The sequence below is a fragment of the Linepithema humile genome, chromosome 2 (assembly GCF_040581485.1).
Source record: "Linepithema humile isolate Giens D197 chromosome 2, Lhum_UNIL_v1.0, whole genome shotgun sequence".
NCBI classification, from domain to species: Eukaryota; Metazoa; Arthropoda; class Insecta; order Hymenoptera; family Formicidae; genus Linepithema; species Linepithema humile.
The window spans coordinates 18934524-18958837 of NC_090129.1; the positions used below are offsets into that span (position 1 = coordinate 18934524).

At 31.8% G+C, this 24314-nt stretch overlaps 5 protein-coding genes across 9 annotated transcripts; 1 reads left to right on the forward strand and 4 right to left on the reverse strand.

The window, feature by feature from the left end:
* Positions 1–426: 426 nt before the first annotated feature.
* Positions 427–2644, reverse strand: CSN4 (COP9 signalosome subunit 4). The gene is made up of 8 exons (XM_012378897.2): positions 2438–2644; positions 2286–2365; positions 1852–1970; positions 1628–1764; positions 1430–1544; positions 1157–1346; positions 714–1091; positions 427–635 (listed from the first exon to the last, which is right to left on the reverse strand). Exons 1-8 carry the CDS (start codon positions 2518–2520, stop codon positions 502–504), a joined length of 1236 nt encoding a protein of 411 aa, XP_012234320.1. The 5' UTR covers positions 2521–2644; the 3' UTR covers positions 427–501.
* Positions 2645–2760: 116 nt separating this feature from the next.
* On the forward strand, positions 2761–7300 carry sau (Golgi phosphoprotein 3 homolog sauron). Its single transcript, XM_067348647.1, has 4 exons — positions 2761–3639; positions 3713–3959; positions 4075–4250; positions 4938–7300. Exons 1-4 carry the CDS (start codon positions 3376–3378, stop codon positions 5184–5186), a joined length of 936 nt encoding a protein of 311 aa, XP_067204748.1. The 5' UTR covers positions 2761–3375; the 3' UTR covers positions 5187–7300.
* A 542-nt stretch (positions 7301–7842) lies between these two features.
* On the reverse strand, positions 7843–10586 carry LOC105679093 (damage-control phosphatase ARMT1-like). 3 transcript variants are annotated; one of them, XM_012378889.2, is made up of 7 exons: positions 10341–10586; positions 9856–9971; positions 9631–9736; positions 9296–9543; positions 9023–9205; positions 8547–8952; positions 7843–8468 (listed from the first exon to the last, which is right to left on the reverse strand). In XM_012378889.2, exons 2-7 carry the CDS (start codon positions 9936–9938, stop codon positions 8118–8120), a joined length of 1377 nt encoding a protein of 458 aa, XP_012234312.1. In that variant the 5' UTR covers positions 9939–9971; positions 10341–10586; the 3' UTR covers positions 7843–8117. The 3 variants fall into 3 exon arrangements, with proteins under 3 accessions (XP_012234312.1, XP_012234313.1, XP_012234314.1); XM_012378890.2 differs by having other exon boundaries at positions 10286–10358; XM_012378891.2 differs by lacking the exon at positions 10341–10586 and adding an exon at positions 10084–10258.
* A 2372-nt stretch (positions 10587–12958) lies between these two features.
* LOC136997642 (venom acid phosphatase Acph-1-like) lies at positions 12959–18976 on the reverse strand. Of its 3 annotated transcripts, XM_067348632.1 has the most exons (8): positions 18626–18825; positions 17848–18101; positions 17666–17770; positions 17119–17384; positions 16457–16740; positions 16142–16353; positions 15852–16040; positions 12959–15743 (listed from the first exon to the last, which is right to left on the reverse strand). In XM_067348632.1, the coding sequence occupies exons 2-7, from the start codon at positions 18046–18048 to the stop codon at positions 15873–15875; spliced, it is 1236 nt and encodes a 411-aa protein (XP_067204733.1). In that variant the 5' UTR covers positions 18049–18101; positions 18626–18825; the 3' UTR covers positions 12959–15743; positions 15852–15872. The 3 variants fall into 3 exon arrangements, with proteins under 3 accessions (XP_067204733.1, XP_067204734.1, XP_067204732.1); XM_067348633.1 differs by lacking the exon at positions 18626–18825 and adding an exon at positions 18837–18976 and having other exon boundaries at positions 12959–16040; XM_067348631.1 differs by having other exon boundaries at positions 12959–16040.
* Positions 18977–20012: 1036 nt separating this feature from the next.
* LOC105679027 (venom acid phosphatase Acph-1-like) lies at positions 20013–23194 on the reverse strand. The gene is made up of 7 exons (XM_067348629.1): positions 23119–23194; positions 22252–22496; positions 22060–22164; positions 21513–21778; positions 20835–21118; positions 20525–20733; positions 20013–20421 (listed from the first exon to the last, which is right to left on the reverse strand). Exons 2-7 carry the CDS (start codon positions 22450–22452, stop codon positions 20230–20232), a joined length of 1257 nt encoding a protein of 418 aa, XP_067204730.1. The 5' UTR covers positions 22453–22496; positions 23119–23194; the 3' UTR covers positions 20013–20229.
* Positions 23195–24314: the final 1120 nt, after the last annotated feature.

Below are 24314 nucleotides of genomic sequence, written 5' to 3' on the forward strand. Positions count from 1 at the left end.
AAGATTTTTCAAGGATAAACCGCTCGTGGTTGAATTAATTACTGTTCAGTTTAAAAACAATGCAATATATTTTTTAAAATCTAACATCTGCAACTTGACTGTGATTCCTACTTTCGTCATGTTTTTTTCACATGATTAGGAAACATTAAACCACGATAAACATGTGTAAAAATGGTTAAACATTACTACAAATTTAAATAAAGATACTTGAAAAATTAAAATGCAGAAAAATTTTTTGTGGATTTGAGTAGATACTTTGGAAGGTGCATCTAAAATATCTTAAATGCACAAGACTGTCTATTGATGAGTTTAAAAACAATGCGAATATATTTTTAAAAAAACCAATTTTTTAATCAAATAATGAAATATAAATGACGTATATTAGATACTATTGTTCGAACGATGAGCTATAATATAAATATTCACTTTTGGCTGGTTCTGTTACGTTATAAATGATTTCCGAGTTTTGTAGTTTTTTTTTTTCATATTAAATAATTAATATTAATGCACCATTTGATCGTCCATCGCTTTTGCAATCCATTCTGGCTCTGTTTGAGCTATCTTTTCAATTATTTGATTCACTTGATAACAGAGTGATTGTATTTGCTTGTCCCATGTTGGTAAGGTTTCACGTGCTGCACAGAGAAATAGAATATGTAAACAATTGATAATTATGTAAAAAATAAGATATTTAAAAATTTGAAGTAACTTACTTTCGAAATGTACTATAGAATCAATTTGATCTATGTAGCCATTCATTCTGCTTTCAGTGATCATTTGGCTAGCAATTTTTTCTGCTTTAGTAGGTGGAATATCCAACAAGGCGCCTAACTCTTCGAACGAAATATTGTTGTACAATTTACTAGCGGACAATAAATTGTGCTCGATAACAGCACGGTCGAGTATAGTGGAACCTAACCCATCGATAGTGCATGCTTTCTGATGAGGTTGCAATAACGCTTCAAATTCCTGCAATTCGGAGCGTCGAATGATACGATCCAAGTACATTTTCTCAAGAATTGAATAAGCAGGAAGTTGTTGACAGCGTTCATCTTTGAACAGAGTTGCTAACATCCGACTTCTTTGTTGTCCTGTAATAAAATTAATAATTAACAGTTCGAAATGCCTATAATGTTAATTAATGTCAATCACTTACCTGCAGAAGCCAATACCGTGCAAATTAGGGCATTTCTAAGAGCAGTCATGCGTTCGTCTTCATGAATTATGGATCTGTATGATAATTCATTGTATCTCTGAGCTGCCTCTATAAATTTTCTTCTATAATCTAGCACTCTTGCATAGCACACTTTGTAATAAATTTGTAATTGTTCATTTTTAGACTCAGCCTGTTAAACAGTATACAGAAAGAATTATTTATCGAATCAATTGAATTATTTGTAAAAAATATTTATAGCGGCAAAGAAGTCACCTGTAAAAGTGATGCTCGATTAATAAATGCTTCAGCCTGTACTGGGTCGTCATCTTCCAGATATAATCTGGCAATTTTGAGATAAGTCTCAAGTTTGTAATCGATAGTATATTGTCTAAAACAGTTAATTCCATTAATATCAAATGTATTAAAGACTGCAAAATTTAAATGTCATATAAATATATATGTATATATTACTTTTGTCCTGTTTCCAGTGGTATGCCAACTAAAACATTTGCAGCTTCCCGCCAATTCTGATTACGTTCATAAATATCAGCTAAATGTTGCCTTATACTAGCTACCTGTTCTTCAAAGGAAATGACACGCGGCTGGACCTATGTAAACATTACATTATTTTAATCACATGTTTTAATAATTTATTTTTGATCTTAGATTTCATAATTAATTAGAAAATAATTTACCTTATCTAGTGTGTAATGTGAAACAGCTTTCGATATCTCATCAGGTAAAAATAGTAAACGACTGCTGACATCGGTTAAAACTTGCCTTGAAATCACCAGACTCACATTTTCGTTCACAACTGTAATAAACACGCATTTAAAAGCATCGTTCTCTAAACTTACTAAAATAATTGTTAATCTCTTTTAATCCTACTTATATATGTTAAAGATAAATATACGAGTATTACAAATGTCTCAATGTTATGTTAAGTTCATCCTAAGACAATGTGATATTTTGCAAGATATTTTATTGCATGTTCTAGAAAGCACCTGACCTATCTAACCTAGTCAACAGGCGTGAAATTTGAGTAAATTTTGAGAAGATTTCACAGTCTCTCCCAGCGCTTCAGACGCTTCTGCGTGCTAAAGCTACCAGTGGGATAAAAATAACGTACTTGCTTCGATGAACGTCTTCAAGGCATCAACTAGTTCCTCGCCGGAAGACAACAATATCAAGTCCAAAGTTGCACGATATCTAAACAAAAAATAATTTATTCGCGTGTACGTAAACGAATCGATGAAGCTTGATTACGTTTTGTGAGCTTACTTTTCAGCCTGATCTTTATGGGAACCACCGGAATGCGCCAAATTGGTGAGTTGTTGACGTACGGAAGCCACTGTCACGACCATTTTTTCTCAGGATGATTTTACTTGCTACCGCGGCTACTGCTGATCGACTACATCACCATCAACTTCGCTACTCTGAGTACGTTCATTTATTTGTGTCTCTACGGCCATGTAGAGACAGCATACGCCATCTGACGGCTCGAATCACAAGCTCAATAGTGTCGATCGTTGTCGCTGGATAGCGCGTGCTGTCCTTCAGCTGCCTTCAGCCAACAATGATGTCATTAGCTGCAGCGGTATATTCATTCTTTCCCGTTCTTTTATCATTGCGTGGCACAAATGGCATGAAACGGCACGCGTATTGCTAGACACAGACGAGTTTGATGTCTCAAATTTGTTCTACATTTGCACGTGATTTTTTGCGCATATAAACATCTCACGCACGTATCGTCGCTCGGTGTGAGTTGATACGATCACGACCAATACATACGCGAGCTCGGTAAGCTCGTGTAAACCAACGGAGCCACGCTATTCTACGTGTTTCACGCGTTCTCTCGCATTTTTTACTCGTAGATCGATTCGTACGCCGCGTCGTGCCGCTTGTACCGCACGTTGCGCCGCGTCAAGTCGTCCGCCACGAATAATCGCGTGAGCCGGACGAAATAGCGACAGAAGGTGGAGAGGACGAAGCTTGGCCATCTTGGAAAAAGACATGTCGTTTTGGGATAAACGTCAACGGCACAGTGTTTACCGTATGATAAATGCTGCTCTCGCTGCCTCGCTGTAATTACGGTAGCGGTTGACCGATTATTAGCGAAGGGAGTGTCACGTTGCAGAGCATTGGTGACACGGTGGCGTATCTGACACGCGGACGCACTCCGAAGTGGTGGTGGCTCGTCGTAGTACCTGCATCGTACGATGAATCGCGGTGACGGGCTGGTGCAGCGACGGCGTGTAGTCAACAGCAGTAGCGGTGGCGGAGGCGCCAGTGGACTCGGCCAGGATGGCTCGAACACAGACCCCGCCGGTCACAATGACAAACTGTCCGGCCAAAGCCCGGACACCGATTGCTCGTCGCAGAAGGATCTTAACTGCAATCCTACCATCGACGAGGATTCCGACAAGGAAACACGTCTGACTCTTATGGAGGAGGTCCTGCTGCTTGGTTTGAAGGATAAAGAGGTTTGTTTACACTCTGGGGATCTGGTATTTCCATGTAATTACATTCTACATTGTTGACAAGTGTTGTTTGTAGGGATACACATCCTTTTGGAATGACTGCATAAGTTCTGGATTGAGGGGTTGTATCTTAGCGGAGCTTGGTTTTCGGGGTAGAGTGGAATTGGAAAAAGCTGGTATGCGTAAGAAGAGTTTGCTAACGAGAAAACTTCTCTTGAAAAATGATGCACCTACTGGTGATGTATTATTAGATGAAGCTTTGAAACACTTAAAAGACACAGATCCACCTGAGACTGTGCCAAGTTGGATAGAATATCTCAGTGGTTAGTTTCTTTATTAATGTGACATATATATATATATATTAATATGTGACATATGTACATATTAAAATATTATTATATATGCAAGGTATTTATATAAAATATTTTATATTTTTAGGAGAAACTTGGAACCCCTTAAAATTAAGATATCAATTGAAAAATGTCAGAGAACGACTGGCAAAAAATCTTGTTGAAAAAGGTGTCTTAACTACAGAGAAACAAAATTTCTTACTGTTTGATATGACAACTCATCCTCTTACTGATAATCTTGCCAAAAGTCGTCTCGTGAAAAAGGTAAATTATTTGTGCTTATTATATTTTGCTGTGATTGATAATGATAATTTTTTAATTGCTTAATTATGATCACAATACAAAATTTACTTGAAATCATTAAATTTGTAAGCTTTATTTATTATAGTCTATTTTCTTTAAAAGAAGTAATCTTTTATATGCAGAATTGTCCTATATTTTGTATATATATTCTATTATAATCTACGGAAGTAATATCTTATCTTTATGTATGCCTTACAATCTATATTAATTAAAAGCTGTGTGGGAGTAAAAAGATAAACAGCTCCCAAATCAAATCATATGTACGATTGATATAAATGTACATATGCATGATATTCTTCACTTGCATATATACATAATTTTTCTCCATTATTTTGCAAAGAAATTGTATATTTTATATCGAATAACAATAAAAGAAAGGGATTATTTATGTATAAAAATTTTTAATCTACAAGTTAAATTTGATTATGTAATATTGTTATAAATATTACAATTTTTTATTTACTTGTACTAAAAATAATACACATAGTGAATTTGTAGAGAAAAGCATACAAACATCATAGAGATAAAAGAAAATAAAAAAAAAAAGATAATCAGTTGGATATTTTGCAAAAAGAAAAGATGATAAAGAATCATGTGTTATATAATCTATGAATAGAGCAATAACATATGTTAACTTTTGTCTTTCAGATCCAAGAAGCTGTATTAGGTCGTTGGGTCAATGATGCTGCTCGCATGGATAGACGAACATTAGCATTAGTTATTCTAGCTCACGCAGCTGACGTATTAGAAAATGCATTTGCACCATTATCAGACGACGATTACGAAGTAGCAATGCGAAGAGTACGAACATTGTTAGATCTTGATTTTGAGGCGGAAGCCGCTAAGCGAAATGCGAACCCGGTACTTTGGGCTGTATTTGCTGCATTCACCAAGTAACATCCATTTCGTACATTACATTAATATGGAATAAATACCAGACACTAGTGTGAATAATGAAATTACAAATTTTGCATGTCTTTTAGTTGCAATACTATGCAAAATAGATACAATTGTTGTTATATGATGAGAACATTCAGACCAAATAATCTATATTCCACCACAGAAAATTGTTAGCAAATTACTCATTTTCATTATTATTATTTCATACATTTGATAACTGAATAACGAATGTTCGTATTTAAATATTATTAAGCAACAAATCCAGACGTGTGAATGCGCTGGGTTATTTTGTGCTGGGTAATACTTTCATGCTCGAAAATGGACAATTCTATTGTGCTGAACTTGATTCTCCACTTTTGCTTAGTGTCCACTGTGTTTATGAATGTGTCTATTTATAAACATCATGCCGGATATGGGATGCACTATGTGGAGTGCCTCAAAAAGGATGCTGGGTGGTAATGTTGAAAAATCTGGATTATATGATTTTAGCCATAATTGAGATATATCAATATGTACATATATTCCTTTAAATGCTAGTTTTTAATACATAATGTATACATGTGCCTCTTTACGTTATATATGACTCCGTTATATTCGCAAATTATTTTGATTTAATCGTGCCCTCTTATACATTTTTAATTTAATTAATTTTACATTCGCACTTTCAGAGGTTTTCAGATATTTTTAGAACTATTAATTATATTTTTTTTTCAATCGTTATGTGAATAATACTAATAGATAAGATTTTACATATGACGGACCTTGTGGATGAAACACCATACTCTTGGTAATCATTTAAATGTTATAAATCTTGTAAGAAATTCTTTATGCTGCTTCTATATAAATGTTCACTTTATACAGATCGTTATCCTATTGCTACGTCTCCTGATATGTAAAAAGATTATACTGATAATATTATCACGTGGCAGTAAAGTATTCAGATTTAAAGTAAAATAATAAATAACGAATTATTTGTTATATATATATATAATATATTATTTATATACTATTATATATTATATTCTATATATTATATAGAATATTCTATATATATAATATATTCTATATATTATCTATATAATATATAATAAATAAACGAATTATTTATTATTAATTACTGACATTTTTACTTTTTTAATGCAAAATTTAATGTAAAATTATGTTTGATTTTTTCCATGTAGAAAATAGGAAATATTTCTGAAAATTTATAATCTAATAAATCTTTTAGATGATTAAAATTATTAAAATTTATAATTTATATATAATAATACTTGAATTAATATCGAAAATTCAATATCTTTTTTGTAATTTTTGTAGACTAATTTATAGTATTTTTCGTGCTCTTACAGTTGTATTTCTGGTTTCTATTGCCTTTTTTTTATCATTCTTTAAAGAACGACAATGTTACATTTTTAATTTTAATACCTATGAATATTATTTTGAGAACACTTTATTGCTACTCGGTAAAAAGAAACTTTTCTCTTTCATGATGCTTTGACGTAAAGAGCCAAGTAAAGTTCTGCTTAATTATGAAGCAGAATATATAATATTTTATATGACGATATACAAAATAAACATTTGTATTTGACACTGAAATCTATTGAAACATCTTAAATTATCAGTTATAATTACGAAAATGTCATTTTATTGAGAATTAAATTTTTGCAATAAAAAACATATCTTTATATTTGAATATGTTATAGAAATTTAAGAATCAAAAATTGTTTAACAATCGATTTGTAATACAAAGTTTAATTAAAATTGGCCTATTTATCATTCTACAATTATAAATGCCTGATAATAATTTGTGATTTTTCATATTTCTTATATCTTGGAACTTATTATTTATTTATTATGTGATATTTTTTTGAAAAAACATACAAAACATTAAATTTTATTAATGTTAAAAATTATCTAAATTATCTAAATTATCTAAATCAAAACTTAGAAAATTAATTAATTTTTTAATTAATTTTAACATTTAACTTTTTAATATTTTGTAAATATGATATGATCCAATATTCTTACAGGCTTGGTCCATAATTTTATGTGCACATACGTATGTAATATACCGCCGATTGAAGATATCAATAAACAAGAAACAAACAACATTTATTACTTTTTTATTAATTTTTTAAAATTTATAGGTGCAACATTGGAAAAGTATGGTTTTATCATTGGTGAAGCAATGTTGAGCAGTATTTTAAGTTATATAACAGCTGATGTAAGGTGTGTCATAACTTATTGAATAAGGCAATCGACACTTTTCTTAGCCAATATACGAATTATAATGTAATTTTAAGCAATCATGCAAAAGGCGTAGCGTTTAATTGTAATGAGGATAAAACAATAAGAATTCTTAACTTACAGTTCCATCATCACTTCCAACTTATTGTACAGATGTATAAAAACATTACTAATTATTATCACGTGTATTAGCAATTTATAAATATTTATTAACATAAGATTATCTTTACCATGTTTTATCGTAATCTCATATTACTCAAAGTTGCAAATCAATAGTATATTGACTGCATTTATCATAGAAAACTTTCATTCAACCGAGACATATAACTGTGTATAGCTTAGTTGACAAAAAAGTATATAGATAAAAATTTTAAGTATAAAATACTTATAAGAGAATACCGGGAAATTATTGTCAGTAGATATAGATTTTATTTATGTACATATAGAAATTTATACAAGCTATAACAGATATTCATAATTGATATTCAATATAGCACGGAATCACATAAATATAGATATAATAAATATAAGTATAAAAATTGTTGATATACATATATATATATATTGTTATCCTTTGTACATATATTTTATTCAACATATACTTTTCACATTTGTGCAATGATTGTAATTACAATCAGTTATAATTATAATTCAATTAGCCACATTCTTTTATTCAGTTCTTCAAGAAAGATGTGATTTATGTAGACCAACAGCTGCTTGAATGAGACCATACTCTCCAGTTAGCAACCAATTTTTATTTTTTTCAAATAATTTTTCAGCCATACCGTGTGGCAATCCAACACAGACGTCAGACTTCAGAGTGCGTAAACTCAAAATGTTTGTAGGTCGAAAATCTCCCAATGCAGTTATGAAACTTGTACTATACTCAAAATTAATATCTCCTAGAAGTTTTCTATAATTTAAATCACCTTTAAATATTGCTAATTTAGCACTGGAAAGTTGAATATACGTCTTTATCTCCTTTTCTTTCATTTGCCTAAAGTCATATGGTCCTGTCCAGTAAGGCTCTTTCTGTTTAACAAAAACGATTTAAATTACATGATACAATTTTTAATAACTGAGCGATATTGAAAGATAAAATAGATATACCTTAACATTCCAAATTTTACGATCCAAAAATTCCTTGAAGGTCTTGCTCAATAATTGCAGGTTTGGATAACCGTCTCGACTACTCATGTAGTCTAATATCCAGTGAAAATCGTCAATTGTTGTGTCACTCACGTACCATGGATATGCTTTTACATAAAATGTTATCTTAGTTGTAGGTACAATAGTGACGAGAAACGCTGCTAAACACAGATCTGAGAAGAGTTCATATCCTGCATTGTCAAATACTATATGAATGTTATCACCATTTTCTTCCAGGTTTTCTTTTACGATATGCCATACAGGCTCCCAATCATTTACTAATATATCTTCATCAAAAGATTCCACTACATCAACCGGATTACCAGTTTGTTTAAGAGCAGCTCCAGCACTTAAAGACAGATCATACCTAAAACATACTAATGTTATTTATTTATTCAAAATGTGTATTGTATAAAAGATAAATGTAAAAATATTACCTGTTACTCCACAGGCTCAATTTTAATAATTTTACAAAATCATTTTTAGAGTTCTCCTTGTTATATTTTTCATCAGATATTATATTTTTTACATACAAGGCAACAGCATCCACGGAATCAATGGAATTAATAAAGACAGCTTGTTTATGTTGTTCAAATGGATCATAATTCTGTATGGTACTCCTAGAATTTTGTGAAAAGATATTTGACTCGTTCTATACATATATATATATATATATAAATTTATATCATATTAAATACACTGAAACTTACGTTAAACCAATTTCTTGAGCTAACACACGGTACATGTAAGTTTCACAGTATAACCATATTGTATTAAACCATGTGGGTGTTTCACCTTCTACACGAGTTCTATATTCTAGATATTTATTCCATTCCTCCGCATCATTAGAAATTGCCTTAGGATTTAATCGCAAGGGTTTTAAAGTCTTGTTAGTAACTATTTCATTTTTTAGTTGACTTATAAACCCTATGATATATTTGATATCTTCTGTTGCACCCTGTAATTTAATAACAATATTATGTTACAAGAAAATGACATAAACCACACTATCAAACACACACATACATAATGTCTGTAAGATTACCTGGCCATATGTATCTATAATCTGGTTTTTGTTTTGACAGAATGTATCGATAATTCTTGTTAATATCACTGGCAATCTATCTTTGATTGTTGTATAAGCAAAACTTCTGTAACATAAAGTAAAGTATGTGTTACTAATACATTTTTTTGTTTTTAGGTATCAGAAGCTACTAGCAGCGGCAAGTGGGAAAAAATTAAGTGAATAATAGAGTAGTCTAAGAATTACTGTTTATATACTCCAGACAATTGTACACCAAAAGGTGTAGCTGTGTCCTGCAAATTTGGGATCCTAGGACTGGCTGTAGTCATTGTACAGAACGATAAAGTCTCACCAAACAGCAACTAAAAAGAAAGTGACAAGAGAGAATATGGTAAGAGCAGGTATCTGTGAATAGTTTCAAACATATTTTATATATATAAATATATTAAGTTTTGTATCACATAGTTTTTATACTTTATGCACAACGTAGAGAAACAAATGCAGAGAAAGTTGACAGTTTTTTAAGTAAAAAGTAACTAAAAATGTATAAAGATATATGGCAAAACACTTCACAATGCATATACACTATTTCACGCTTCTTTCGCTGTAAAATATAAGATAGAACAAGTATATTTCATGTTTTTGAAGAGGTTACGAAAATTTAAAGCAAACTCACAGCTGTTCTCTATGACCGTAATTCATCAAATGTATGTAACATGACATTGACTTACCCTTTTATGCTCTGTTCTTATTGGACGATATCAAAAAATCACTATTCATGAACATGATAATCCACAAGCATCCACATAAATTGTTCAAGCAGCATAATCACTTGGAAAGCAGACGCGTGACATATGATCGCAACGCGCACGCGTGCAATCGCGCGTTTCCTATTTCTCTCCTGAATATAATCATTAATTACGAAAATTTACAACAATTATAATATTATTAAGGTGCGTATTCAAATGGCCGCAGATAATCGCATATAAGAATAGGGAAGACAGGGAGGGGGAAGTAATCACCACCTAGTTCCTTTTATCGTCTGCAGTTAACTGCACACACGGTTTTGTGGCGGCGTATCCTCCGCTACTTTCGCGGCGAACTTTCAGTCCAAAGAAATTTCATTAACGCGGAAAAGTTTTCGACGCTCTACCTTTACGACTATCGAATTGAGTATTGTCCGATGGTGTTACATTTTCGTCCTGCCTGCTTTACAGACCGCAGCAAACGGACAATGAGATTTTAGTCTGTTGCGCACTTTGGCGTAGGAGAGTTGAAGTTCCCGCAACACCGGTGAGTCTAATTTTGTGAATTTTATATTTCAAAAAAAACCTAATCTAACCTTCGCCGCGATCGAAGGAGATTTTACTTTAATACTAATTAATAATCTTAATTTGAGGCTCACAAAAATGTAGAATGTTAAGGATTGATAGGATGCGAAAAATGTTAATTTATTTCGACGCTCTAATTTTTTAGAAACAAGTTTTTATCAATCTCTCAATTCATCGATTTTTTTAACACGGTCTGTTTTCTGCATTCTTTGATACATTTGTATCACTTCAATTGGATATCGAGTAAACGATAAATGAATTGATTAGCTCTGTGAAAAAGTTTTGCTCGCGTTATAGCCAACAGCAAGCGCTCTATCACACTTGAATTTACATAATGATCGTTGTGAGGGTACATTAGCTTTGGGGGTAATGGTGCAGTCTCGGCGAAAGTTACGGCACAGATACGAGCAGGACGGAGAAAAGATTCGAATAAGGCGGTCAGATTGTCTCGTCTCGCTGCGTTCCGCGCACTTTTTGCCCCCGCGCCACCGAAATAGGAAACTCCAGCGATAATTCAGCTACAGCTGCGAGACACTTTAATAAACTTGGTAGGGAAGAGATGTCTGTGCACATAAAGCAAAACTCGGCGTATCGCGTGTCTTCCGACATTGTCGGATGGAAGAAAAATCATAATGAAATATAGCTGCTCTTAATTCTTTGACTATGAGAAACGCGTTAATATATCTTTGATTTGTATCGATTGCGATAAATAATACGGAATAATGTTTTTTTTTTTTTTAAATAGTTACATAATAAATTTTAATATTGTACTATTAGATATAACGTGCTGATTAATTTTTTGTTGTGCTTACCGACAATCACATTGCTCGATAACGTAAAAGAAGTGATAAACAAAAATATTTTAACTTTTCACACTTCTCGAAATGAATATGTAAATTGATACATTGGAAATGTCGTACATTAAAGGAAGAAAAATATTACGCGGCAAAATTATTTTAATATCTAAAATATATTTATCGAAAATTGTAGCATAAGACAGACAAGAGGGAAGAATTAATTAATTTTTAATTACCAGCATTAATTTGACTTGAACTTTCTTTTATTTTTATATTAGACACTATAAGAAAAAATAAAGATAAAAAAAATATTTAAAAGTTAATTGACATTATAGACGTCTTTTCAAGTTCTAATTTAGATATCGTAACGATTTTTTGCAAGTTTTATTAAGGAGGTGATTTCAGGTAACTAGAGGACACTTAAGCTAAGAATATCGCGGTATTTTTGTCCCGCTTTCTGGCGATTTCAAGTCTCGTTATGCCGATCATTAAACGTCACAGTCACAACGCAGGCAAGATAATATCGCTGTGCGTTCTATTCCTTCGAAATGAAATCTGTGCCGGCGGATTCGCCAGCCATCCTCCCCTCGGCCCTTCCCTGATCCTCCTCCCATCCACGAGATCTGGGAGCAATGTTGCTAATTACTACATACCACCGAATGCGGCATAACCCGCGACCCATGAATTCCAACTGCGCTGTAGCCGATGGTGTACAGTCGCAAGAGTCAGTTTTCATCCGTGTAATTTGTGGAAATTGCGGTTTCCTATGAGCGCGAAGCGAACTGATAATGCACTACCAAATGTCAGTTCGATTCAACACTTACATTTCCCGATATTATATACACACGCACGCACGCACACGAGGCAAAATAATTTTTTTTTTAAGATTCATAAATTTATTGGTAAAATTGCGAAAACAAAAAAAAAATTATCTTTTTTTATGCATCTTGAAAAACGAAGTTTTTTCTCAAGTATTATTATTCAAGATTTAATAGAATGGAGTTTTAAAATTGGCAGGTAATATGCGTCCTAAATTAATTCAGCTTTATATTACTTATTAACTCGCGAATGAAAACAGGAATTTTCATCATTTATGAGTCGAGATGTTATCCAATTCAATTTAATCCAATAACTTCTGTTATCATAACTTTATAATCGAAATTGGCTTAAGGGAATAAAGAAAATCATATTTTTAACTTTTAACGTTCTTATAAATGTCAGTTCTTCTGTCTTTTTTTTTTTTTTTTTTTTTTTTGTAAATGACATCTTAGCGCAAAATTGATTAACATGGGTGGTATGGGGAACATCATTACATATAGGACAAAGTCATAAATACGAGGACCACATGGCTGGCATTACTTCTTGAAATGAGGAAAACCTGCGATGAAACCGACGATACGTGCGAGAGTATCGAGCGGCAAGAAGCATCTGTCGTTAATCGATGCCAAAATGATATTAAGCTGTATTAACGCATAGTGTAACTAAATAGCAACATTTTTAAATTAATTCTTTCCAAATCTTCTCACAAGCATTTAACATCCGATATGTGTTACATCGTAACACATTGTGTTATAAATACATAAAACAATTTATAGATTTATCAAATTTTTCTATAATTATTAAAAAAATTTAAGCAATCAAAAAAAATTTATGAAAAATCTTCACAAGTTAGCAGCAAAATTAGTCGATTCGACTACATGCCAATAGTATATATTAATTAATTGGATAGTTAATATTTGTACAATCGAAAAATTTTGAATTGCACATTTTTCTTTTAACTTTTATATTCTTTAATTCCTTCTCTCTCTAAGAGATTTTATTCTCCAAATGTGAAATCTCCGTTATCTGATGATAAGAATCAGTGTCATACGTATTTTTACGATGTTGCAACAATATTTCTTCGTGGCGGTGAAAAGTTTCCCGCAGCTGTTATATTCTATGTCATGCCAAAGGTATATTCCAAAGGGCATAATTTAAAGAAGTTTCTTGGGGTTGTCGCGAACTAGCACAGCAGCCAAACGAAAACCCAGTTTGAATGTAAGAGTATGTAAATGATAGGAGCTGCTAGGAGAGAGTTCATTATAACCGGTATGGTGCGACCACAAAATTGTTCGCGGAAACTTTTGTGAATGGCAGTTAATTATAATTAATTCCGTATTGTCTACTCGACAGCTCGTGCTAATTCCTCGCCGCCGACGAATCGCACGCGAACGCTACTGTGGAGTTTCAGTTAGCACTCTCTCCTGAGCAGACAAATTATTACGAATGTTCAATTAAATCGTGCGTTTTCAAACTAACTTCCGTACTGTAGTCTTTTGGGCAAATTTTGCATTTCTGTGCTATTGTATCACATAGCTGCCTAAGAACTTAGGGAATGTTCTATTTTATATATTTTTAAGTAAACGCAATGCTTTATTTTCTCATACCTCAAATCTTTGAAACTTTATGCTACACAGAAATTTTCGGAGCATCTATATTTTTATTCTAAATTCTTTGCTAAACCCGACGTTAATTTCTATTGAATAAAAATACAGAGAAACCAAATTATCAATAATTGAAGATTGATAGTATTTTGCAAAAACTAAATTTTAAAGGCGTTGATACCTTATAAAATCTTTAAGATTATTTAAAAAGAAATTAGACAATTGTCTCTAGAATTCATTGTTTGGCAATAGTTTCTCATAAGATATCTCGTAGAATGCACGCGTAAATGTACGTGATAAACCGAAACCTTTTCATTAGTCAATTAATCTAATCGTAACGCTTAACATAAATACAATTTAACGAGCGTATAATGGAAATTAAGTAATGATTAATTCGATCGTAGTGTTACATTGTAAAAGTACAATACAACTCGATTCGATGCAAGTGCCCCGATGCTCTGTATCCGCAATTAGAACGATTTCGCGAGTTTAATTCCGCAGAATTAGGAGTGCGGAACTGGTTCTTCTCATCCGGGCAACTCTCGGAAATTTCAAGAGTTTATCCCGATGGAAGGAGGGAAGGATTACAGGAGAAAAAGGGTAACAGAAAAGGATGGTTGGTCCGGCACGAAAGAAAAAGGAAAAAGAGGGACTGAGCTTTGTCTTTAGAATAGCTGAAGCCTCCTATTCTTTTCAGCGACAAGTTTCGCGATTTTCAAAATTAAGAGAACATAGTTGCTAATTCAGCGTAATGTATGAGAAACTATTGTTTGACATTATTTCTATTTTACAAAAATTTTCTATACTTTCTGTGCAGTTTTCTTCATTCATAAAAAAGGAGTTTCTTTAATTCTTGAAGAAAAGCAAGTGATTATGTAACATTTATATATTTATATATTTGCCAATAATTAAATTTGATACACAATACTGTCGAAAAGCTTCATATATGCGAGGAAAGTTTAAAAATTTAATTTTATATAATACAGTATTAAGATAAAATATTTTTCGATAGGTGTTTATTGGTCTAGAAATATTTTATACGCATTGCAAGAGATTGATCGTCCATATAAGATAATGTTCGGCGCTAACGTAAACAGTAATAACGTAACAGGGCAAATTAAAGTTCAGCACTGATATCTGCTTACGCGACGGTCGAAAAGATTTAACCTTAATGGAAGTTGGGAGTATATCGTGGAACGGAAATGTGCGGTGTATAGGCCCAACGAATTGCCGCGGGAGTGTGTGCGAAATAATAGGGTAATTGTTATGCTACGGCACGGTAGGTGGAGGATCTGAGCTCCGTGTCTTCGATAAGACACGGCTCTCGGCATACTTAACGAACTTAACTTTCCGCGATCGTATGGGCATCTAGTTTTCGCCGGTGCGATACCGCGGATATAATGAGGAAAATGTAATAAAACCCGCTGTCGCAGATGGGAGACAGCGTTTACGTAATCTCACACACAGTGCAAAGTCCAAAATTATAAAATGCGATACGTTCTTCTTCGATTACGTCAGTCGAGAGCGTGTCTAATTTTCTTAAATACAAGTATTCTTTATTTCTTTCGAAAAGAAAACTATTTCTAGAAATAGAAATGGAAATATAAATGGAAATTTATATAATTAATTCGGCAAAGTTATATAGAATTTAAAACAATGTTATATATATAAAATTCTTGCGAAGACTTTACATTTCTCAAGTGTTCAGCAGTTCAGTATGTATACTCATCTTCTTTCAAATGTAATGAACCTGTCAAATCTGCATCTGTTGCTACCGTCGTCGATGTTAAATTAAGAAATTTGTCGTACGGGCATAATAATGTGCAGCCCGGAATGGAAAGCGTTTCTACTTTCGCCGGAATACCCCAGTAATATAATACCTAGAGCAAGGAAAATAAGTATTATTCGTTAATTATTCCTCAATCAAGTGCTAAATATCACTCCTGTTATCATAGATAGGCGGACGAAATGAGATACTTACTTTGACAAAATACTTGCCCTTCCATTCACGCAATTCAAAAATAACGCCACTCGTAAAGTTTGGCGTACTGTAAATCTCATTTTTTATATGCAGAGTACGCAGTATCGCGAATACATTAATGTCATGTCCGGAGAAGAGATTGATCTTTCGATTTTTTAATGTTCCATTGATCACTTTATTCATGTCGTCGATTATTTGCCGTAATAAGACACCTGTAAAAATTTGTACACATATATTACACATCTACGCGCAATATTTAGCGGTCCGTATTAAGCATATATGATCGCAACATATATATTTTTTATTCGAACGTGCCTCCATTAAGTCTGGTAAGTTCCTCATTGTAGGCTAATAGGTCAAAAGCTAGACGGCTCGCTTCCGAAAATTGTGTGTTGTTATATAACATACGCGCTGTTTCGGGTATCTCCAGTTTCATAGATAATTGCAAATGTATAGCCATGTGCACTATCAAAAGATCAAATAGAGTAGTAATATTAGTGCCTGCATACACCGACACTTTTTCCATTAAATCACGATATTTTTCTGTTTTTGCTATTATTTCCAAAGAGTTTAACATTTTTTTGAAAGTTGCTTCATATCTATAAAAAAGAAAACATAACAATTGCCTAAAAAGAGATCTATAAGTTGCTGTAAGAAAGAATCTAACATAAATAATAATTAGAATTTATGATAGGGCAATATTTTTAAATATATGCGATTTAAAAAAATGTAATTATTACTAAAAGGTCTTTAAAAAATACGCGTAAAAGTTTAAAAAAAATTATCTTTTTTTTTAAATTAAATGGCAATAAATTGAGATAATTAGTCTACGCTTTATCAAATACGTTTAGCTTATATATTTAAACGTATTTTTTTTTCGTTTGTTAATTTGCCACAATTAATACTAAAACAGAAATTATGCCATCCGAAATGTACAACTTATCATTACTAACGTTAAAAGGGCGGAGATTACTTACGTAGGGAATGTAAATGACATCATTAGAGCATCTTCGTGTAAAGAGGCATATCTCACATTCATCGGCTGCCAAAGCAGCGCATGATTCCATTGTTGCATGTTATTAGGCGGAAAAAGTGCAGCGAGCACTAATTGCAGGGTCATCTTGCATCTAGTAACGAACGTGGAACGTGCGTAGATATGCGGTTGATAGTACGTAGTGCCGAGAAAATGGTTGTACAGTTTTCTCAGTAGCAGTCCTAACTCATACGATCTTTTCTTACCAGCCTTGACAGTAACATCATTAATAAAAATTAAAAAAGAAGAAGAAATCATAGTTTTTGCGTAAAAACAAAGAATTCAAAAAAATATCGATTTTGCTGTCATGCATTTACATGCGCAATTCCATTTGACTTTGATACAAAAAGTATTATAAAGAGCTAAAGACACGATACGCTTTGATTTTTGAAAATTATTTTTGCAGCTACATATATATGCGCTTTATCAAACGATTGTAGCAGCAAAAGAATTAACATAATGTATGTTTTAACACGTATGTCATATCTTACATTAGTTAATTCGCCGCGGCCAGTTGGATAAAACTTCTCATCTTTGTAGGGATCATTTGGATAAGTTTCTCTGTTATCTGGTGTACGATCGCCGTGTCTGAATATCTGAAAATTTCGGCGTTTAATTAGTCTTGAATATTTTCGAGAGGATGTATTTTTTTCGAAATATCAGTTTTTCGTACCATGCTGACAAATCGTAATGTCGTCTGACTAGCTTTTGCTTCTACAAAAGTAAAATTGTGAAAGTCCTGGTATTCGTCTGCTGCCTGATATAAGCTGATATTATTAGTAATCAAAAATTCTTTCTCGTTCTGTTCCGTTATAAATAAATTGGAATAAAATATTATTAATACGATGTTCAGGTAGTATTGAAGTTTCGTCATCCTGTAGATTGTATGTAGTGAATCAAATCTAAATGTTCCACGATAGAATACGTCTACGACAAAAGAAATTCACTTTTTTTCCAATTGAATGCTTTCCAATACGGATTAATCTTAATTACTGCTATCCAATACGGATTAATCTTAATTATTTCATAATGTGTCCCCACAGCAACTAAACTTCATATTTGAAAATAATTAAAATTGACGAATAAGTGATTATGTTTTTAAATGATTAAAATAGTCAATGAATAAAATCATCGATTTATGTTTAGGTATTAGATTAATCTTTTATTTTTGCATTGGATTATAATACGAAAAGAAATTTCTTACATTTTCTCAAATTTTATATGGAAAACTTATCATATGCAAGAATAAACAGTTTTACAATTAATTTAAATTTATGGAAAAATTACAAAAATTCAAAATTAGGCTCGTTAGATTAGGTTTTTAGTAACGACAAATTTTTTTGTGAAGTCACACGGTATCGGCAGTGACAATACATATTTGAATATATAATATGTGTATTTGAAAGACGAAAGTAATCAAACTTTAATTTAATGAATTTTAAATATATTACCTTTTATATGTTAAAAAAATTTACTGCTTATGGAGTTTGAAATCATAATGAAAAATGTTATAGAAAGTAATGTTTCAAGTAAACCGTCTGGATATTAAATCTCTTAACATTAATGAATTACAGAAATTTTCAAACAAGTATAATATACTTTTCTTTTCGGTACGTGTAGCACTTTCCCGAGAGCTAATGCGCGACTGACAATTTTACTTACATTCTCAACTCAGATCCCAAACACAAATTCTCTCTCGTATAAAAAACAGTCAACATATTCCAACGTATACACAGCACTGTATCGCCACAATACGACACATGCCATATTGCCTAGGATAATATTTCGATTATAATTCGTGCACTCATTTGCAATGCTAAGTTCTCCATCACCGTTTCGGTACTAGCGAAAAAGGATCGAAAAAAGCATTTAAATTTTTTCCAGATATTTACTTGTTAACTATCATACGACAGGACTAATATTCGACTAATTGCTTATGTAAAAATCGATTCTAAAGAAATAAATATTTAAAGACCCAAGGTCTGCATATCTGGAAACATATTAAAAACGTCTGGCAATTCTATTAAAATATAAATTCTATTAAGTTATTAATGAAAAGAGATATAAAATTGCTTGAGAAAATTTCCATTTCTGTTTCTGTATCCACACGTAAGTGATACGAAGAGTTTGCTTTCGAAATAAAATACGTACGATTTACATTGGAATAAACTAGGACTTCTAAGTGTCAGTACCTCTTGAATAATGTTGGGAGAATTAGAGCCGATGAGAGAGGTCCGAAAATATAGCTGTTACTTATAATTTTTCGACAAGAATGCCAGATGACATATTTGCGATACATATTTATAGACAACCCACCTTTCTTGATGTTTTTCAGGATTTTTCAAGTGTGTTTCTGTCCCATATGTCTCTGCTAACATTTCTTTTTGCCCCGCCTCAATACGTTACACACAAAGTCATTTTAGCATTGATAACTGATCTGCTTTATCGTTTTTTATACTGGCACTTGTGCTTATATCACATTTGTGCACGTGCAATTTTATAATGAAAGGTTATCTTAAATTAATGTAACGTAATCATATTTGTTCAATTTTTTTTTTATGTTAAGATAGATAAGCATACATCATAAATAAGACTTCCATGAATATAGCAAGCCTTATTATTTGTACAATTTGCAAAAGCATATGTCAAATTTATCATCGCTTTTTCAGGTTATAGAATTGGAAAGAAAGAATTTAATTTTTAATAAAAGCATTCCATAGGAAAGAAAGTGAAATTTTTGATTGTGCATGACATTAATTACAAATTACTATTTATATCAAGAGCAGGCATAATTGTTATTGTTCACTAATTACAATTATTACATTTGTTATTATGTATTCCTTTAAAATGATGAAATACCTTTAGTGTTCTTATTTTTAATGTGCATTATACGGATATATATTTGTATCTTGAGCGACTAATATAAGTTTCTTTATTTCTTCGAAACGATTTCTAGAATTAAAAATAGAAATAGAAATTTATATAATTAATTTTACAAAGTCATATAGAATTTAAAACAATGTTATAAAAATCATGCACGAATTCTATATTTCTTTCAAGTGTTCAGCGGTTTAATACACGCATTTGCAGACGCATCTTTTTCCAAATGCAACAGACTTATCAGATTTGCATCTGTTGCTATTGTCGTCGATATTAAATTAAGAAATCTGTCATACGGGCATAATAATGTGCAGCCTGGAATGGAGAGCGTTTCTACTTTCGCCGGAATACCCCAATAATATAATACCTAGTGGAAGCAAAATAAATAATATTTGTTAATTACTTCTCAATCAAGTGCTAAATACTATTCCTGTTATCGTAGATAGGCGGACGAGAAATGAGATATTTACTTTGACAAAATACATGTCTTTCCATTCATGCAATTCCAAAATAACACTACTCGTAAAGTTTGGCATACTGTAAATCTCATTTTTTATATGCAGAGCCCGCAGTATCGCGACCACATTAATGTCATGTCCGGAGAAGAGATTGATCTTTCGATTTGTTGTTCCATTGATCACTTCATTCATGTCCTCGGTTATTTGTTGTAATAATGTACCTGTAAAAATTCGTACAAATATATTATACACCTACGCATAATATTTAGCAGTCCGTACTAAGCGTATGATCGCAACATATATATTTTTGATTTGAACGTGCCTCCACTGAGTCTGATAAGTTCCTCATTGTAGGCAAATAGGTCATAAGCTAGACGTGTCGCTTCAAAAAATTCTTTGTTTGCATATAAGATATGCGCTGCTTTGGGTAACACCAGTCCCATAGATAATTGAATATTTATAACAAAACGCACTATCACAAGCTGATATAGATCAGTAATATTACTTCCTGCATACGCCGACACTTTTTCCATTAGATCACGATATTTTTCTATTTTTTCTAATACTTCCGTAGAGTTTAACACTTTTTTGAAAGCTGCTTTATATCTGTCAAAAAGAAAAAAGACAAAATTTGCGTAAAAAAAGATCTATGAATTGCTGAAAGAAAGAATTTAAATAATAATTAGAATTTATGCTAGAGCAATATATATATATATATATATATATATTTTTTTTTTTATATACGCTGTTTTAAAAAAATGTAATTATTACTAAGAAGTCTAAAAAAAAATTATAAGTTAAAAAAAACTATTTTTATCCAAAATTAAATGCCACTGAATTGAGATAATTAATCTATACTTTATCAACTACATAGTTTATACATCGTTTAGACATCGTTTTCGTTTTGTTAATTTGCCACAATTAATACTAAAACAGAAATTATGCCATCCGAAGTGTACAACTTATCATCACTAACGTTAAAAGAGTGGAGATCACTTACGCAGGGAATGTAAATGACATCATTAGAGTATCCTCGTTTAAAGAGCTATATCTCATATACGTCGGCTGCCAAAGCAGCTGATGATTCCATTGTTGCATGTTATTAGGCGGAAAAAGTGCAGCGAGCACTAATTGTAGGGTCATCCCGCATCTAATAATGAACGTGGAACGTGCATAGACATACGGGTGATAGTACGTAGTGCCGAGAAAATGGTCGTACAGTTTTCTCAGTAGTAATCCTAACTCATACGATCTTTTCTTACCAGCCTTGACAATAACATTATTAATAAAAATTAAAAAAGAAGAAGAAATCATAGTTTTTGCGTAAAAACAAAAAATTCAGAAAAATATCAATTTTGTTGTCATGTATTTACATGCGCAATTCCATTTGACTTTGACATAAAAAATATTATAAAGAGCTAAAAACACGATACGCTTTAATTTTTGAAAATTATGTTTGCAGATACATATACATGCGCTTTATTAGACAAGTGTAGCAGCAAAAGAATTAACAAAATGTATGTTTTAACACGTATGTCATATCTTACATTAGTTAATTGACCGCGGCCAGTTGGATAATACTCTTCATTTTTGTAGGGATCATTTGGATAAGTTTCTTTGTCCTCTGGTGTACGATCGCCGTGTCTGAATATCTGAAAATTTCGGCGTTTAATTAGTTCTTGATTATTTTCGAGATGTATTTTTTTCAAAATATTGATTTTTCTATCATTTTTTTGTACCGCGCTGACAAATCGTAATTTCGTATCATTGGCTTTTGCTTCTGTAAAAGTATCCTGGTATTCGTTTGGTACCAGATTTGCTCCATGATATAACCTGGTATTGCCAGTATTGTTAGTCGAAAATCCTGGCGTTATAAATAAACCGGAATAAAATATTAATACGATATTTAGGCAGTATTGAAGTTTCGTCATCCTGTACATTGCACGTAGTGAATCAAATCTAAATATTCCGTAATAAAATACGTCTACAACAAAAAAAAGATTGTATTAATATTATTTTTTTATACGGATAATACGGATAAATCTGAACTATTTCATAATGTATCAGCAACTAAGCTGATTATTTAAAAATAATTACAGTTGACGAACAAGTTATTATATTTTTATATTATTAAAACAGTCAATATTGAAATAAAAGCATTGATTCATGTCTAGTTATTAAATTAATATTTTATTTTTGCACTGGATTATAATGCGAAAAGAAATTTCTTACGTTTTCCCAAATGTTATATAAAAAATTTATCATATAAAAGCATAAACATTTTTATAATCAATTGAAATTTATTGAATAATTGTAAAAATATAAAATAAAGCCTGTTACGTTATTAGTAACGACAAATTTTTATTGTCACAGTATCGTCAGTGACACAATACTTTTGAACATATAATACATATATTTGAAAGAGAAAAGAAATCGCATTTTATTTCAATAAATTAAAAATATATCATCTTTCATTAGAAAAATTTACTGCTTAATTAGAAATAATGAAAAGTGTTATAGAAAGTCTGTTTTAAGTAACGTCTGGACGTTAACTTTCCTAAGTTTAAAAATTATTAAACTACACAAATTCTCACACAAGTACATACGTCTCTTTTCAGTGTGTCTTTCCTCCGTGTTAATGCGCGACTGACTATTTTATTTACATTCTTAGCTCTGATCTCGGACACAAATTTTCTCTCGTACAAAAACAGTCAAAATATTCAAACGTATACACATTATTTGTATCGCCACAATACGATACATGTCATATTGCCTAGGATTATATTTCGATTATAATTTTCTGCATGCACTTGCAATGCATTCTTCATCACCGCTTCAGACTAGCGAAAGATGATCGAAAAAAGCATTTAAATTTTTTCTAGCTATTTACTTGCTAACTATCGTACAACAAGACTAATATTCGTCTGATTGCTTATGCAAAAATCGATTCTAAAGAAATCGAAATCTATAGATCCGATGCGAAGTCTGAATAGCTGAAGACGTGTTGGAAACGTCTGGTTATTTTATTAAAATAATAAACTCTATTAAATTATTAATAAAGAGACGTACACAGAAAAGAGACAGTGAGGGAAAATTGCTTGAGAAAATTTTTATCTGTATCCACACATAAATGATTTGAAGATTCCGCTTTCGAAATGAGATACGTACGATTTACATTAGAATAAACTAGGGCCTCTATGTGTCAGTACCTCTTGAAAAATGATGGAAGAATTAGAACCGATAAAAGGTCCGGAAATGTAACTGTCACTTATTATTTTTCGACAAACTAGACGATTTCTTTGTGATATGTATTTATAGTCAATCCACCTCTCTTCCTCATAAATTTTTCGTGTGTGTATGTGTCTGTCCCTTATGTCTGTGCCAGCATCTCTTTTCGCATCGATACTTCACACACAAATAAGTCGTGTTAGCTCCGATAACTGATCTACTTCACCGCTTTTTAGACCAGCTCTTATGCTTATCATTAAAATCTTACAACACAATTTTCAATTATTTGGAGTTCGATATGGCTCGCGTGGTTCTAGCTATATAGAAATATATATATATATAACTTATGTAAACATACATATATGTATATTTGCTTATTTTTATCATGTTTGTGAGCAGAGAATTTTATAACGGAAGGCTATCTTAAATCAATACAATGTAATCGTATTTCTACAACTTTCTTTAATGTCATAAAATAGATAAGCTTACATTATAAATGAGATTTTTATCGATATAACAAATTTTATTATTTGTACAGTTTCCAAAGGCATATGCCAAATTTATCACTGCTTTA

Bases quoted from the DNA above. Each gene is read 5' to 3' on its own strand.
- CSN4 (XM_012378897.2), bottom strand. From the start codon at position 2,520: ATGGTCGTGACAGTGGCTTCCGTACGTCAACAACTCACCAATTTGGCG. The intron at 1,971-2,285 runs GTACGTTATTTT...TGTTTATTACAG, and splicing joins GAAGACGTTCATCGAAGCAA to TTGTGAACGAAAATGTGAGT. The intron at 1,545-1,627 runs GTAATATATACA...TAACTGTTTTAG, and splicing joins CCACTGGAAACAGGACAAAA to ACAATATACTATCGATTACA.
- sau (XM_067348647.1), top strand. From the start codon at position 3,376: ATGAATCGCGGTGACGGGCTGGTGCAGCGACGGCGTGTAGTCAACAGC. The intron at 3,640-3,712 runs GTTTGTTTACAC...TGTTGTTTGTAG, and splicing joins TTGGTTTGAAGGATAAAGAG to GGATACACATCCTTTTGGAA. The intron at 4,251-4,937 runs GTAAATTATTTG...TTTGTCTTTCAG, and splicing joins AAAGTCGTCTCGTGAAAAAG to ATCCAAGAAGCTGTATTAGG.
- LOC105679093 (XM_012378889.2), bottom strand. From the start codon at position 9,938: ATGACTACAGCCAGTCCTAGGATCCCAAATTTGCAGGACACAGCTACA. The intron at 9,206-9,295 runs GTAAGTTTCAGT...ACAAAATTCTAG, and splicing joins GCTCAAGAAATTGGTTTAAC to GAGTACCATACAGAATTATG. The intron at 8,469-8,546 runs GTATATCTATTT...TTTGTTAAACAG, and splicing joins GTAAAATTTGGAATGTTAAG to AAAGAGCCTTACTGGACAGG.
- LOC136997642 (XM_067348633.1), bottom strand. From the start codon at position 18,048: ATGACGAAACTTCAATACTACCTGAACATCGTATTAATAATATTTTAT. The intron at 17,385-17,665 runs GTAAGATATGAC...GTTACTGTCAAG, and splicing joins GCCGCGGCGAATTAACTAAT to GCTGGTAAGAAAAGATCGTA. The intron at 16,354-16,456 runs GCACGTTCGAAT...AAATTTTTACAG, and splicing joins ACTTACCAGACTTAATGGAG to GTGTCTTATTACGGCAAATA.
- LOC105679027 (XM_067348629.1), bottom strand. From the start codon at position 22,452: ATGTACAGGATGACGAAACTTCAATACTGCCTAAATATCGTATTAATA. The intron at 21,779-22,059 runs GTAAGATATGAC...GTTATTGTCAAG, and splicing joins GCCGCGGTCAATTAACTAAT to GCTGGTAAGAAAAGATCGTA. The intron at 21,119-21,512 runs GTAAGTGATCTC...TCTTTTTGACAG, and splicing joins ATGTCATTTACATTCCCTGC to ATATAAAGCAGCTTTCAAAA.